We start from the raw sequence: 16,625 nt of genomic DNA, 5'->3' as shown, positions 1-16,625 counted from the left end.
ATGCCAGGCTCCTCCTTTCTCCTGATATTCAGGAAACCAGAATTATATAAAGGTACCTCTATTAATTTATCTCCAGATGCTGTTAATATATATACAGTGGTGCCTCGCATAGCGAGGTTAATCCGTTCCGGATTAACCTTCGCTATAGCGAAACATCGCTGAACGGGACAGGGAAAGCCGTTGGAACGCATTAAACATCGTTTAATGCGTTCCAAAAGGCTCCTTTACTCACCGTTCAGCGAGGTTTCCTATGGCCGGCAGCCATTTTCGCACCCTCGTTAAGCGAGGGGAGAGCGCGAAAACGCTGCGCGCAGCCATTAGGGAGCTTCCGGCAGCCATTTTGTCCGCCGAACAGCTGATTGTCGGGGCTTCGGTTTGCGAAACGCTTACCGATCTTCGTAAAGCGATTTTCGGCCATAGGGCCCATCGGTAAGCGATCGCATTCGCGATCCAAAAAAACGGATCGCTATGCGATTTCGTCGTTATACGGTGTGCTCGTTAAGCGAGGCACCACTGTATATTTTTCCCTCTTGTGTTTTCTTTTCCTTCTTGTATTGATTTTAGAACTGGAGCTGTAAACCTCCATTTTAACTATATCGTTATATGGGGGGTGGGTGGGGGTTTTTTGCATTTTAATTTGTAAACTGCCCCCAAGTAGCGCATTCACTAACGGGGTGGCATAAAAATAAAATATAAATAAATGACAATGTGCTTGGACATTTATTATCTTCCAAAATTCTGCCAATTTTTTTTTTAGTTTACATTCTGGACGCTTGATAGCTGATTCCCTAATTTCATTATGCAAATAGCTATCCCTGAATTTATTCACTGGAAGCATCGGATGGAGAAATAGCTGGCGGAGGTTAAGAAATTTTCCTTCCAGCCTTTGATTTCGCTGAAGTGTCTCCACTGAGTGTCTCTTTCTCCCTCTTTCATCTGTTGGTGGCAGTTGTTTGTCTGCTGTTGATCTGTTCAGTCGGTTGCTAAGTACGCAGGCAGTAAAGAAAGCAGCCCACACAAGTCTGTAACTTCAAACAACTGTAAGTAATGTTTTTTTAAAATTCTTTCTCCGAAAGCGTCTCAGGGTGAGTCACTGTAAAGGCACTTAATGAAAAAGGAGTGGACTATCTGGGGGACTTGTAGCTATTCTCCCTTTGTGGGTCTTTGTACAGTGGTGCCTCGCTAGACAGTTACCCCGCATGACAGTTTTTTCGCTAGACATTGACTTTTTGCAGTCGCTATAGCGATTCGCAAAACAGTGAATCCTATGGGGGAATTTCGCTGGACAATGTTTGGTCCCTGCTTCGCAAACCGATTTTCGCCAGATGACAATTTTGACAGCTCCCTCTGTGCTTGCAAAACAGGTGTTTTGGGGACCTAAGCTTCGCAAGACAGCGATTTAAGCAGCTGACTGGCGGTTCGTAAAGCGGCTTTCCTACGGCCGATCTTCGCTAGACAACGACGATTCTTCCCCCTTGGAATGCATTAAACAGGTTTCAATGCATTCCAATGGGGAAATGCTTTTCACTAGACAATGATTTCGCTAAACAGCGATTTCAGTGGAACGGATTATCATCGTCTAGCGAGGCACCACTGTACTTCTAAAAGGAAGGGATTTTACCAGAAATTAAAAACTCTGTAACAAGAGGAAAACCCTCTTAGAATTAAACAACAGACTGCAAATTTGAAGCAAAATTGATTATTTCTGATTTTTTAGACAACTCACCAGCTGCTCCCCCGAAAGCACTTCCAGGAGGCGTAGCAGCATCCGTCCATCTCGTAAGTCGCTGTACAGGTCGCTGATCCGGCACGTGACTCGGGCCAGGTGAGAGTTAACCCATTTGGTGAAGGTTTTCTTCTGCACCGCCTCCCGCTCATCTGGAAAACAGAACACGCGGCGCTCAGAGCGGAGGAGGAAACCTGCCAAACGCTCCGCCTGACGCGGTCCATCGGAGCAGGCTATGTCTCCTTCCCGCCGCTTCCCGCCTCCACCCAAGGCCCGCCGAGATACAAACTCTCAGCAGCCCATTGGCCGAACCGCTGTGATGTCACAGCAGCCACTGGCGGAATTGCTCTGACGTCACAGAAGGTCTGCCTCATTCCAGCGGGCTATCCACAACAGGATTTAGGGAGGGAGGGAAACGTCCCAGCATCCTGTTGGGAGTGCTGGATGATGACAGGGCTTAGCCAAGGGCTGTGAGCACAGCCTCCCCCGGGAGGATTTCTGCCCATCATCCTGTGCCCCCTGACAAAAGGGTGGGGTGGTCCATAAGGGCGCCCTTTAGACCGGGGTCTCTCCAGATGTTTTTCGTTCTCTGCAAATATTATTTTGTGCACTTTTTCAAACTTTAGGATTTCTCCCCGCAGGCCACAAGGTCACTTTTGCAGAGGGAGAGAACCGTTTTGGGCCACATACATATTGTGAATGTGTCAGAACATAAGAAACAGAGGGAGCGGCTTTGGGGATTCTACGCATTACCTGGAAAACCCAACCTGGGATCACACGGAGCCGGCCGTGTATTTCAAGGAGCAGTTTTTAAAACCTACCCATTTTACGTAAAATAAATAAAAACGGTGGGAGCTCACTACGCCAAGCGATGGCCCTTCTCACGCACTACGTGACCCCGCTGTAAGGATCTATAAATAAGAATTTCTTCTATTTTTCCTCTCTTGCCCTTTCTTCCCTGTGCGCCACGTCTTTAAAATTTACACCGTAAACTCAAGGGCCTTGTTGTGTAAACCGATTTCCGGACCGGGGCTTAAACGCATTATAAACAAACAAGCCCCATTTCGGAAAAGAAATAAATCAGATTGTTCTGCCCTTCCCGTGGAGGTTTTTCCTTATTCCTGTTAACTCCGCGGCTAGAAATTTTTAAAACAAGCCAACGATAAAGCTTTCCCTGGTGAACGTCTACCTTGCGGAAGAACCTCCTGATAAAGACACAAAAGCTGTGACATTAAAAATAGGGGGGGGGGAATTTTAATATCCATTTCCTCAATGTGGAGTCTACATTTCTGGGAGTGGCCCTTCAAACACACATCTGCCCACCTCTGCTTGTAAATTCTTGCTTGTCTCGCCCTCAGTACAGGAGGGTGTGGGATCGAAAGACCATTCTCCTCCTTCTGCAGGAAGTATTCACAACAGAACTATTTCTGTTTGGGCACAAACAACCCCTCAAAAGAGGCATTTCTCTCCGTCCCACCGTTGTCACAAGCATCTCTAGTGGGGAGACACTTGGCGGTGGCTCCCAGCCGTTGGAACTCCCTGCCCCTGGAGGCCAGGCCGGGCCCCATCTTGGCTGTCCTCTTCCGAAAACCTCTCTCTCTCAGCGACGGGCTGAACGAGTGGGTTTTTTTAAATGGACCGTTTGTGCCGTACTGCTTTGAATGCATTTTTTTTTTGGTCTCGCTGTTGTTTACCGTTTTTTAATGTGGCCTTTGTGTAGTCCTGTTGAGTCCTGATCTACTGGGCTGCTGTTAGCTTTAAGTATTGGTCTTTTAGTGACGGACGCCACCTTGGGTCCTTCTTTGTTAAGGCCAAAGGGTGGGTCAACAATATTTAAAATAAAATAAATAAACCCAAAACAGCACAAAAGAAGCGTTAATGTGGTGTTGCTGCGCAGATGTTTCAGGTTTAGATGCCCCGGGGAGGGTGGCCTCTTTAAAAACAAAAATATATACGTTCATCCACTTGGCCAAGTTCATTTGAATTTGTGTTGCCTCTTAGCCTCCGGGCTTGGTTCTTCAATCAACAAGAACGTCAGTCGGGTGCAAATTACAGAGAGCCGGTTGAGGAAAAATACTGTAAAAACACTTTTTTGTGTGTGTCCCGTTCTCACCAGCCAACAAAGACTCTGAACTCCATTTCAAAATTTAATCGCCAATGTATTTTCACTAAGCGGAGAGTGCCTCCATCAGCAGTTTCCAACCGTGGGTCACCGAGTCCTTTGATGCTCTTTCTGTCGTAACTCCCCCCCCCCGCAGGATCATGGGTTTTGTAGTTGGGCACGGTGTTTTTTTAAAAAATATCCTTTGCTACAGAGGTCGAATGCGCTGCCCTGAAATTCGGTGGCGAATTCTCGAAATAGCAGGCCGAATCCGAACTCTCCGGGTTCCTCCGGACGGACCGCCGGGGCCGCGGAAATGTTGTCGGATGGCTGTAATTATCCCGTTTGCAGTCGCCATAGTAGGGGAGGAGGAGAAAATCGGGATTTCCGAGCCCGTGCGTCGGGAGGTCAAGAAGCCCTGGTGTGTAAACGTAAAACTCAAGACCTGCGGGTCCTTCTCCGATCCCAGGAAGGAGAGAAGGCTTTGCCCCACATCTCCCTAGGGACGACGATATGGGGGTAATGAACCCGAGTCACTCTTTGTTTTTCCTCTTATTTGCACAGGAGGGGTTTGGCTTCCAGCGAGGCAAAGGGCAACGGGGAGACATGGCGCGGCTTCGGAGGAGAGCCTGGAAGGAGCTTCTGCACGGGATCGGAAAGCCGACGGGGGCAGAGACGTGGCTTTTTTGGGGGGACTACCACTCCCAAAATCCCCCTGCCAAGAATCCAGCAAAAGGAGTCCACCTCCCCACGCTCAGCTCAAGGCCAGCTGGCCCCTGTCCTTTGCAAGGGTGCGTCCTTTTCCACGGCCTCCCGCACCGCCGGCATTTGCCCCGAAGCCCCGGCAGGTGCTGGTTCCACTGCTCCAGCCCGCTGCGCACACGGCCGGGCCGAGGGCTCAGCCTGCGCCTTCCGTCTGAGTCACTGCCGGGAACGTGTCGGAGCAAGGCCCTCGGCCGCGCTCCCGCTCTCCGGGCCAGGAGGGAAGAACCCGGTTTCGGGCAGGTGCCGTTTGGGGGAAAGCAGCTGTTGACGAGAGCCGTGCTTTGCGCACAGCATTTCCAGCACTAAAGCCTTCTAGAAAGCGAAATGCGCGCACACACACTGCCTCCACACAACGAGTGCCGCTTGGATTTCAGACTGTCGCTATGCGTGTCATAACAGCTCATGGCGAACCTGTGGATACGGGATCTCCAAGATGCCCCGTCCTCAACGGCCTTGGCTCAGCTCTTGCAAACTCAAATGTCGTGGCTTCTTTTAGGGAGCCTGTCCATCTCGTATTGGGTCCTCCTCTTCTCCTGCTGCCTGCCACACCTTTTCCATCATCCTCGCCTTTTCCAGAGAACCCCGTCTTCTTACGATGTGCCCCAAGCAGGACAGACTCAGCGTCCACGTTTTGGCTTCGGACAGAATCCAGGCCTGATTTGATCTAGGATGCACTTTTTCGTTTTTTATGGCCGTCCAGAATATCTTTTGCTTGTGCATACGGGAACCAACTTATAATGACATCCTAATAAAACTTTCAAGAGAAGCCAAATACTTAAGCTTGCCCTGTCTCATCGAAAGCCCTAATCTAAAACAGGCCCAAGCAGCATTTAGAGTGCCAGGATCTAATTTGTTATTATTTAATAGCCTGTATAATTAAATTGTAAACCGCCCGGAGAGTGCTTGTAGCGCTATGGGTCGGTATATAAGTCCAATAAATAAATAAATAAATTTTCTTACATTCACTGATCAGAGTCCGCTTGGGGGGGGGGGGGGGGGGGAGAAAAGGCCGTGCTTCCCATTAAAGAATTCTTAGCCTGAGAATTTATTTTGGATTGCAAGAAAAAATGAACAAGACCCACAGTTTTTCCACACCTAAATTTGTTTCTAGTCATCCAAAGCTTTCTTCCTTTTTAGAAAATTAGCAGTCAGGGTGTCGTTTTGGAACTGCTGTTGTTAAACCACTGGGGGGGGGTTGGAAATCCTTCATGTCTACTGAAAATCACCCAGTGATATACCAAGATCCACCTCCTGCTCACACCTACACAAAATCAGCACCTAAAAATAAAAAATGGTTGCAAGTAACCCAGATGCTCATTCTGACATCCTATCGGACCAGGTGACGCTATAATTCCATTTATTCAAGTTATTTTTGAGACACCTTTCCTTTTAGGATACGACGGCGACGTACAACAGGTACACACGCACAAAACCGCAACACAATGCAATCAAGCGAAGGACCACGCCGACGGAAACAAATCCGGATGAGAACCGGATGTAAAATTGAAAAGTTGAATGTAAAATTTGCACGACTCTTGTGAATGGCCAGTGCCAAAGGGACATGTTTTTTCAATGGCCACTAAAACAGACGCGATATCGGTCCAGATTTGAAAGAGAACCACCGCCAACGCGGCCCCCACAACAAGCTCAAACTTCGGCTGAAGGATGGAGAAGCACGTTGATATCACAAACTCGAACCACAAATGTCATTTACCACGATCCTGTGATGTGTTAGAAACGCCCGTTTCCCCCCATCCCATAATGCTCTCCCATCCGCCATCCACACAAGAGACGGACAGATCCGTTTCAAAGCAGACCCGCACACGGGATGTGAAAAAACAGCCGTGTGCAGAATCCGGGGGGGGGGGAGGCTCACGGGGTCAGTCACCCGACTGCGATATTTTAAAAACAAAGAAAAACAAAAATTTCAAAAGGAAAGTCTTTCTTTCTTTTTTTTTTTTAAGTGCTGAACCGGCATGGATCAGCAAATTTTTTTATTAAACCCAATTCGGCACCGGAGAGGACCCTCTGCTTTTTACTTTATGGGCAGTGGAAGATGCTGTAACACAAAAGAGCATACCAATCAACCATTTGTTGACATTATTGAGGTTGGCTTTCAAGCTTTCATTTTTGAGATGGCTTTCAAGTCAACGGTGATTGGCTTTAAAAAAAAAAAGGCATCAGACACACCAGTGATGTCATAAACAGCTTCGTGTGTCAAAGAAGGAGAGGCTCTGAATGGCAGATGCTGATAGTAAGACAACATCAGTCGAAGCGTGTACAATCTCAATGTGATGGTCCAAGCGGTGGTCCATGAAAAAGGCTATCTGACCTGGAAAATGGGGCCACTCCAGACACAGCTATGCCAAGGAGAATACGGATTGTTCAAGTTTTCCCCTATGTTTGAAAGTAACTTTGTCCAGATCAACAAGCAAGGGCAGACAAGCCAGATCCACAACCAGGAAGAAATTGTGACGGTCGCCATTACCTCGATAAGCCCTCTCCTATTGATTCCCGATGTGCTGCTCGTGGCTCGGCCCCTCGTCCCTCCGGAAGAGCATACGCCCAAACTCAAAAGCAAGTCCCCTCGTCACCCTCCAACGACATACGAGCTCACAAGGTTGCTTCCTTTGCGCTTGGTCAAGATCACGATCCATGACGCAGAACGACAACAGCTGCGGTTTAAACTAGCAAATGGCCGGACTTTCTACCTCCAGCTGAGCCCGGATTCCAAAAGGCAAGAAGACCTTTTTGACGCCTGGATCAGGATGGTGCAACTGCTGCGGCGAACTTCGGAAGCCACTCTTAGTGAGAAGAAGGAGCAGCAGACAAAAGCAAAGGGCCAAAGAAAGCCCCAGGAAACGCAACGGGCTGCGAAGCAGAGCAAATCTTCTCGACGCAGAACTGCAACCAAGAGCAGTCACTATCCTCCCAAAAGGGCCAGAACGCGTCAGAAGGAGGTCAAGAAGAGACGCAAGCCACCCCCGTCTTCGGAGAGCATCACCAGCCCTCCGGTCGCCACCCCACCTTCCAAAGTCAAGTCTGGGAAAGCACAAGACCCTCATCCATCCCCAGAAAGGGAGGAGGTGGCAGAAAAACAAGAGGGCCATCAAACTCCTTTTAGCAAATTGGAGGAGGAGGAAGAGATGACAGAAGCAACGAGCGAGAAGACCGAGGCAATTCCCAGACACAAAAGTCCAACGAGCGAGAAGACCGAGGCAATCTCCACCCCCAGCAACTCGGCTACCAAGGAGAGCAGCTCTCAGCCCAAGCGAAAACCTGATCCCAAGGTGGACCCTGGCAATCAAAGCAGGTCGGGACAAAGAGGTACCGCCCAAAAGCCAAGCAAATTTTTTGCCCTCCTCAGAGCCTGCTACCCAAAAAAGGACAAGCGAGGCACCAAACCTCAGGGGGAAAGGAAGAAAAGTTAAGCAGAGAGAAGCAAAACAGCTGGAAACCTCAGGAGTAGAAGAATCTACCTCGTTCCCCCATGAATTTCCCCCCCCCGTGAATTCTAAATGTAATAAAGATGTCGGTAAATTATATTTGTCGCCTTCTGAGTATCTGAATCAGGACCGCAAATAAGGGGATGATGCTCTGCACACATTCTAGCTGGGCCTGGTATCCAACTATGAATTCTAGTAACCTTCCAAAAAGGCTTATAGTGTGACGGACAGCTCTCAGATCACTCCTGTCCGTCAGGTCGAGAGCTCGGGTGAAGGAGCCTATGAGAGGACAGGAGGGGCGGGACCAAGAGAATAAAAGGAGACGAAAAGAGAGTTAATGACAGTTTTTAGGCAGGTAGGGCCGTTGATGCGTTAGAGAGAAGGTAGTCGTAGAGATACAGGGGGAATTGGAAAGAGTTATTAACAGGACAAGATCTTGGGACGTTGGTTGGGTTAAGAATTGAATGAATGAATAGTGATCATCAAATTTTATTAAATTCAGTTCGGCCTTAACCGGACCTCTGGGGTGGACACTGTGCTTTTACTTTATGTGCAGTGGAAGATAACAAGACAATGTGCGGTTCCAGTGTCTCTCTGTTTCCACAATTTACAAAGCCCAACACCACTATCCTGACACACAGGGACATTACAACACTTTTGTGTAACTTAATTTAGCGGGAATGCAAGCATTAAGCAAAGGACAGACACCGGCATCAGAGGCTTATTGCACAGAACCAGAGACATACTGGAACCGCAGTGACATTGTCTTGTGTTATCTTCCCCTGCACATAAAGTAAAAGCCAGAAATTCGCCGTTCGTTATAAATCAAGCCTAAATCAGCAACCCTAAATTCCTGTTTCAGAGAGGGGTGTGTGTCTTAATCTGTGAGATTTTTGCATGATGAGAACACATCACGGGTTTCGGTATGCAAAACCCAAATAAAACTACAGAAACAATAACGTTCTCCCTTCTTCTCCATGTATCCCACGTGCGCGCACAAAAACCGATTTGTGTCCCATCACCAGATGTATTGCCCTGTATATCAACTAATCCAGTGGTTCTTAACCTTTTTGAAAGAAACGCCCCCTTGAGCCATTGAGGAAGTTATCATCGCCCCCTTCCCCGCGGTGATGATATCTTTTATTTATTTATTTATTTATTTATTTATTTATTTATTTATTTATTTATTTATTTATGACACATAATTGCAATGACCCCTGAAAACAAAATTCAATTCCAAGAAAATGAAATGCCCCCAAAAAGTAACATTTAATGATTTAGTTGCAAGCAAATTTTAAGACGCAAAAAGAAATATAAAAAGGGCATAAAAACAAACCGCAATGTAGGAACTAAAAATTTCAAGATGAAAACTCTGAAACTAAATTAAGATTGGAGGAAAATATATATTCATGCACATTTTAAAAAGGCTTCAACCATCTTCACAGGTTTGGCTTGCTCCAGTGCCCCCCTACCGCCCCCCTTCTGCTCCAGTGCCCCCACACCGCCCCTTTTCATTCTACCGCCCCCCTGAAAAATGAAATCGCCCCCTGGGGGGCATTATCGCCCACGTTAAGAACCACTGAACTAATCCAAGACAGTGCGAGGATCCCCCCCCACAGACAAAATGGAAAAGCAGGTGGTCACATCAAGCCCCTGAAATCTATTGGTTGTTTTTTTTTTAACAGTCTTGCAAAGTCACGCTAGAAGCTCGCCCACCCACAGTTATTTTCATGACCCACAACCCCCCCTAAAGGGAAGTCACAATAAAAAAATAATAATCATAGGGCATCAACTCCGGCTTAGGGTGATGGTTTTGGGGGTTTCCTAAATAGCGAGGACTCGGAGGGGAATCAAACTCCCGGCCTCTGGATCCTCACTGCCATACTATATTAAAAAAAACATAACCATTTTGAGGCTCGCAGACCAGTACAGTTTCCGGGGTTCTCTAAGAGCAGGTAAGAGCGCTTGATTTATGTAATTAGTTAATTATAATTATAGCCTGCCTCTTCCTTCACTCAAAGAGCACAGATGGCTCTCCTCGTCCCCATTTGATGATCACACCAAGAGAGGGAAAGGCTCAGAAGGGCGGCTCCGACACCGCCCGTGTAAAGTTCCATGGCCTCAGTGAGGTCTAGAAGCTTGACTGGCACAAAAAGCTAGTTAACACACCTTGCAGGTCCCAAAGACAAGAGACGAAATAGTAGCAGGAGAGGTGACAATGAAAATGCCTCTTATACCCAAGGCACATATTACTGCCTTCAGAGGAGACGGGGTTGCTCACCCACGTCAAAATGCCTTTTTTGCTGTGTGTGTGTGTGTATGTGTGTGTGTATCACTAAAATGAAGATTACCCACCCGGAGAAAACCGAGGTTCTGCTGACGTCCCAGGCTTCTGTCTGCCAAGGGAAAGCCACGTTATGTTCCCGAGGCTTAATGGAGGATTTATTTTGTTCCCGGCCGTGGCTTTTAGAGCTGCTTTTGCAAGCGCCGGAGTTTTCCTTTTCCATTTTTTTTTTTTGCCTTCCTCCCCCCAAAAGTCCTGATCCCGCGGCCGTTTCACCTTTCCCCCCCTCCCACAACCGTCTCCCAAAGGCTTGTTTACGGCTTGTTTGCTAACCTGACGGGGCCGTTTGGAAATGGGAGGCTGGCAGGGCGAGAGAGAGAGAGAGGAATTTTTGAAAATAAATAAAAGGGTGACCTTCGGGGTGGGGATCGTTGGGGGTCAACCTGGCCATTTTAACCCCCCCAAGGCTCAAAGTGAGCTTTTTTTAAAAAGTGCGCAGCATGGACCCACACGGCGGGGAGCCCACGGACCTCTCCAAACCATCTGCCACGACTCCCATCTGGCTTTCTCTCTTGGCAAGGTCTCTCTGCCCCACCCGGGGCTTGCCTTCATTTTTCCCAAAAATGGGGGGTTCCCTATAAAGCCCCACACCCCTCACGCCAAGCCCGAACACGGCCCCAAAGAATCCTAGCCAGGAACGGCTAATAAATGTGTGCGTTTAGCTAATTCCCGGCAGCACCTCTCGGATTAAGAGTGCCCTCCGCCACCACCGGTTAAATTTGGGGGTGAGAGGTGGGGTTTTTTGGGGGGGGGCAGGGATTGGTGACTTCCCCCCCATCCTCCACCAAGACACCCCCCCGCCACTGGATCGCCATTCCGGCCCCCCCTACCTTGAAGTTGCTTGAATCTCCCTTCCAGCACGTTGGCATACTGTACGGCGTTGATATAGGCGGCGGGAGACAGCTCCGGGGGTGGCACAGGACCCTGGATCACCTCCATCAGTTCGGGCTCCATCATCCTCGCCGCCGGGGTGGTGTGCCCCCCCACCTCCGCTAGGACTGCCTCCACGGCCCCCCCAGCTCTCTCCCCCCCTCTGACCCCGCCCACGCCACCCCCGCCAACACACCTGGGCCCAGGTAGCAGGAAGGAAAACCTGCTGGGGGGCAACCTGGGCGTTGAGAGAGAGAGAGAGTGGCGTGTTGCAAAAGGGAGTTTGCTGCCCCCCCTCCCAGGGGAGGGAAGGAGGAAGAGAAAAGGCAGGTCCGGGGAAATTAACATAAAAACAGGTTGGGCTGCTCTGAACCAGCAGAGAGAGAGAGAGAGAGAGAGAGAAAGGGTGGGGGGGCGGGGATCGGACTGGGCAGCCTGCCCGCACGCACCGCGCCACCGTCTGAAAAAAACTCACAAATCCCTGCGAGGGAAAGGGGAATGACCCAGGCTCTGGATGACCCCCCCCACCCGGCTTGCACCCTCCGCTCCGAGACCAGGGAATAAAGTTTAATGTTCGAAAGTGGGACAACCCCCCCACCCCACCCCCCCGGCTCCTCGTTTGGGAACCGGGAACAGCTTTTGGCTGGGACTCTTCCCGACCTGGAGAAAACCTTGAACTCTGGTCTCTGGTCGGCAACTATTTTGTAATTGGGGGGGGAGGCTCCCGGGCACACTGTCTGTAGCACTCCCCACATTCAAACCTGGCTCCCATTAATTTTCGGCCCTCTCCTGATCACCCCGGATCTGGGAGAGTGGAATGCCAGACCCCACCGCGGCCTTCCTTCCCGATCCGGGAAAACTGGGCATTGGGGGGGGAAATCCTCCTTGAACGGGACACCCCCCTGAAAGACAGGAAGGATGAGCAGCAGAATCAAGAAAAGAAAGCAGTTAACTATACAGAGTCCCTGTTCTAAAAACAGGTGTGAACGTATTTTTCCGGAGTCCGACTTCCAGGCAGAATTTGCGGGATTTCTTTCGAGAAATTCGCGCCTGTTTTTTTTTTCTTTTTTTCTCCCTGCCGGGAGAACCGACGCGGTTGAATTTCCAGCGTTTATCTCCCTCTGGACAAGCAGGACAGAACAAGCTGGGGAAAAAAGGGGGGGTGAGAGAGAGAGAGACAGACGGGAGAGAAAAGAGGAATGCGCTCACCCGGACGCCAGGCCCAAACAATGCGGGATTTGCTTCCCTTTGTGTCTCATTGTGCGCCTGTCATTGCTGGCCGTGAAGCCTCGGCGTGCCTTACTTATTATGGGGCCGCTGCAAAGTGACTCTGTGTCGCCCTGAGCCTCTTTTTTTCATCCCTGAGCAAAAATCTACAGATTCTCCCTTCTGGGACACAGGAGCAGCTTTGCAGGGTGGAAAAAAAGGAACCGCGTCTGCCCATAATCTGAAACCTAATTTGGCTTCCGCCCGGATTCCCATTGCTTTGGCTCAGCGGCACAAGCTTCCACGCAACACAGGTCTCTTCTTCAGGCAACAGTCTTAAAGTTTTGCCGGGACCCTGAATTCTTCTGACTTTTTTTGGACTAAAAGGAGCCTCACGCTCCTTTCCTGTTGGTCATGCTGGTGGGGGATTCTGGGTGCCGGAGTCCTTAACATCCAGAAAGTAAAAAAAAAAAGCCCCAGCTGATAAAAAGTTACCCAGAAAGTTTTGCTGTTATGGGCCATCAGGTCGCCCTCGACTTAACGTTGACCCCCCCATGAATGAACAATCTCCAAAATCTCCCGTCCTCAACAGCCCTGCGCAAACGTTCGCAAACTCAAGCCTGTGGCTTCCTTGAGGGAGTCCGTCCATCTCATATTGGGCGTTCCTCTTTTCCTGCTGCCTTCCACCTTTCCCAGCATTATTGTCTTTCCCAGACATAATCCTGCCTTCTCAAGATATGCCCAAAGTAAGACAGCTTCAGTCTCAGGATTTTGGCCTCCAGAGATCGTTCCGGCTTGACTGGCTCCAGGACCCACGCGTTCCGTCTTTTTCGGAAGGCCGGAGTATTCACAAAACCCTCCTCGAGCACATTTCAAACCACCAAGAACAGTACGTTGGCACAGAGCCCTCTATGGCCATTTTGCGAGCTTCGAAATAATGAATTACAAGTAACACAGTTACTTATAACTAGTTCCTTTTGGGGCAAAGAAGGTACCACTGTGTTCCATTTCAGAAGTGATGCATGGCGCAGGAACACACAACGTGGTGAGGATAATAAGAGTAACAAGCGAGGATTTCTATTATTTTCAATGCTGGTTTTTCAGGGCCTTGTAAGAGGAGATTTAACCGGGATGTTTCAGGTTGTGTATTTTGCTTTTATCATTTCTAACGTTTCCAGGTGATGAAGGGAAAGAGACTTCTTCATGTCGCATCCAGTCACGACAACGCTTTTCAAACCCTGGAAGGAGCAAGGGCCACAAAGTGTTTTAAAAAGTCGCTTTAAAAGGGGTGTTCATTTGCACCGGCTTATGATCTCGGGTGCTCTCCGGAAAGATGCTTTTCCGCCGGGTCCAGACCATAACGTACGTCCAGCCGCCTCTCGCGCACCGGGAGATTTAAGAGGACGTGGCTTCCCGGCCAGCCTCGGGCTTGGCCGGCGGGCACAATACGCAGTTAAACTGCACTAATCCGGCGTGGTCATGGGTCCAGCGCTCTCCACGGCAACCCCACTTCCTGACCGATTAATTTTCTTACGCCTGGCAAAAGAGGTTGTCGTCGTCCTTTTGCTTGGAAGCGCCTCGTGAGGAAGAAAAGTTAGGTCTTCGGCTTCTCTCTTTCCTATCTCGCACCCGCCGGTGAAAGGTGCCGGAGAAATGGCTGGACGCTTCACGCTCCGTGCCTCTCCGGACAACCATCCCTTCCTTACAAACAAGCACACAAACCGAAAGTCCTTGAAATGGTAGAACAACACACACAAACCAACAACAACAACGCCAGGGAATAGATTAGGGCAAAAGTGACCATGAACGGCCTCCACCGGCTTTGTTGACTTGCGATGATGGCAGGTAAGAGTCTAGCAACACCTGGAAGGCTGTTTTCTCCACCCCATAGTCAGACGTAGGGACCCCCCCAGATTTGCTACCGACCCACATACATAGCTTCTACCTCCTGCTGGCCGCTTGAGGTTACAGTGGTGCCTCGCTAGACGATGATAATCCGTTCCACTGAAATCGCTGTTTTGAGAAATCATTGTCTAGCAAAAAGCATTTCCCCATTGGAATGCATTGGAACCTGTTTAATACGTTCCAATGGGGAAGAATCATCGTTGTCTAGCGAAGATCGGCCACAGGAAAGCCGCTTTCTGAACCGCCGATCAGCTGTTTAAATAGCTGTCTTGCGAAGCTTAGATCCCAAAAACACCCGTTTTGCGAGCGCAGAGGGAGCTGTCAAAATCGTCGTCTAGCGAAAATTGGTTTGCGAAGCAGGGACCAAACATTGTCTAGCAAAATTCCCCCATAGGAATCACTGTTTTGTGAATCGCTATAGCGATCGCAAAAAGTCAATGTCTAGCGAAAAAGCTGTCATGCGGAGTAACTGTCTAGCGAGACACCACTTGTATAATAAAATGGGTTTTTCACATGCAAAGTATCGATTCTGTTAAAAACTAGGATCCTGTGTTCAGGATTACTTTAAGAAGAACATGTGTACAGACTTAAAACTTCCGCCCCCAATTCTGCATCTTTGGTGGGTCCTGGACCCACTTATTTCCAGCCATCACACAGCCCGAGGAGAGAGGTCACCCAACACAGCTGGAGGGCAGCAGGTTAGAGAGGATGGTTTAAAAGGGAAAAAAGACAAAAATGTTGTGGCACTTTAAGGACTAACTGTTGTATTTTAAAACAGCAAATTTTTGTCTTTTTCATTTCTTCATTTTTCTTTCCTTTTCGCCTGAGAATAAAAAAAAAGAAGTACCCTGTTTCCCCCAAAATAAGACCTAACCTGAAAAGAAGCCCTCGTAGGATTTTTCAGGATGCTCGTCATAGAAGCCCTACCCCAAAAATAAGCCCCAGTGAAGTGAAACCCCGACCTCCACCCTTGTGCAACTAACATAAGAAGAGGACAGGACTGTAAAATAAAACATCCCCTGAAAATAAGCCCTAAGGCATATTTGGAGCAAAAATTAATACAAGACCCTGTCTTATTTTCGGGGAAACACGGTATTAGATATGTTAAATCAGTGGTTCTTAACGTGGGTGATAATGCCCCCCAGGGGGCGATTTCATTTTTCAGGGGGGCGGTAGAACGAAAAGGGGCGGCGTGGGGGCGCTGGAGCAGAAGGGGGGCGGTAGGGGGGCGCTGGAGCAAGCCAAACCTGTGAAGATGGCTGCAGCCTTTTTACAGTGTGCATGAATATATATTTTCCTCCAATTTTAATTTAGTTTCAGACTTTTTGTCTTGAAATTTTTAGTTCCTGCATTTGTTTTTTATGCCCTTTTTACATTTCTTTTTGCGTCTTAAAATTCACTTGCAACTAAATCATTAAATGTTACTTTATTGGGGGGCATTTCATTTTCTTGGAATTTAATTTTGTTTTCAGGGGTCATTGGATTTAAGTGTCTTAAATAAATAAATAAATAAATAAATAAATAAATAAATAAATAAATAAATAAATAAATAAATAAATAAATAAATAAATAAATGATATCATCACCGCAGGGAGGGGGGCGATGATAACTTCCTCAATGGCTCAAGGGGGCGTTTCTTTCAAAAAGGTTAAGAACCACTGTGTTAAATGACCTTTTTCCTTCTTCCTATCTAACCCAGATCTATAGGGGATTTATATTTTTTGGCAAAAATCATGTTTGTAAAAAACTTCCCCGAAAAATCCTCCTCCTTTAAAACCACTGCCAGCTCTCCTGGTTTCCCTGCCAAAAAAATTAAAAAAAAAAAAGGAGAAATTCGGGCAAAAGGATCAGGAAGAAGACATAGGAAAGGAGGAGCAGGAGAGCCAAATGAGTGGGAAGCATGTCGTTCAATAGCTTCAGATAATCCTACAGGTCCGTGGGGTTCTTTAACAAACCTCTGGGTTTTACCCCAGCCTATCGATGACTCGCCCTCAGATATATCGCCTCACCTGGCCCCATTCACCCAGCCTGAAACCAACCAGGTATTAAAAGCAGTTTTCCAGTTCGAGACTTGGGATGGATACAGGCAGGAATGAGTGGTCACCTCTTTGCGGCCTGGGTTAGACTTTCCGACAAATACACCCCTCCCAGTATATAATTCCAGTGGAAGGGGGGGAAGGCATGATAAACACCACAGCAAGGCCATTTGGACAGGGACTCAAGTGCAGCCTTCTGGCAGAAAGGAAGGTGAGAAACGAGCAT

General features: G+C 48.4%; 2 protein-coding genes across 4 annotated transcripts in view; one reads left to right on the top strand and one right to left on the bottom strand.

Moving 5' to 3' along the window:
* SPTBN2 (spectrin beta, non-erythrocytic 2) overlaps window positions 1–16,625 on the bottom strand; it is an 80,543-nt gene that overhangs the window by 41,493 nt on the left and 22,425 nt on the right. For 2 of the 3 annotated variants that reach the window (XM_072983987.2, XM_072983988.2), the window contains exon 4: window positions 1,727–1,878. In XM_072983987.2, coding sequence (XP_072840088.2) covers window positions 1,727–1,878 — 152 coding nt within the window. Of the gene's footprint in view, window positions 1–1,726; window positions 1,879–11,212; window positions 11,401–16,625 lie in introns of those variants that run through there. The other variant, XM_072983986.2, reaches the window with a different exon arrangement.
* LOC144584944 (uncharacterized) lies at window positions 4,726–9,041 on the top strand. The gene has a single exon (XM_078382245.1). The coding sequence runs from the start codon at window positions 6,887–6,889 to the stop codon at window positions 8,021–8,023; it is 1,137 nt and encodes a 378-aa protein (XP_078238371.1). The 5' UTR covers window positions 4,726–6,886; the 3' UTR covers window positions 8,024–9,041.

This window comes from Pogona vitticeps, chromosome 15 (genome assembly GCF_051106095.1).
Source record: "Pogona vitticeps strain Pit_001003342236 chromosome 15, PviZW2.1, whole genome shotgun sequence".
NCBI lineage: Eukaryota > Metazoa > Chordata > Lepidosauria > Squamata > Agamidae > Pogona > Pogona vitticeps.
This window is presented reverse-complemented; position numbering and strand designations above follow the sequence as displayed.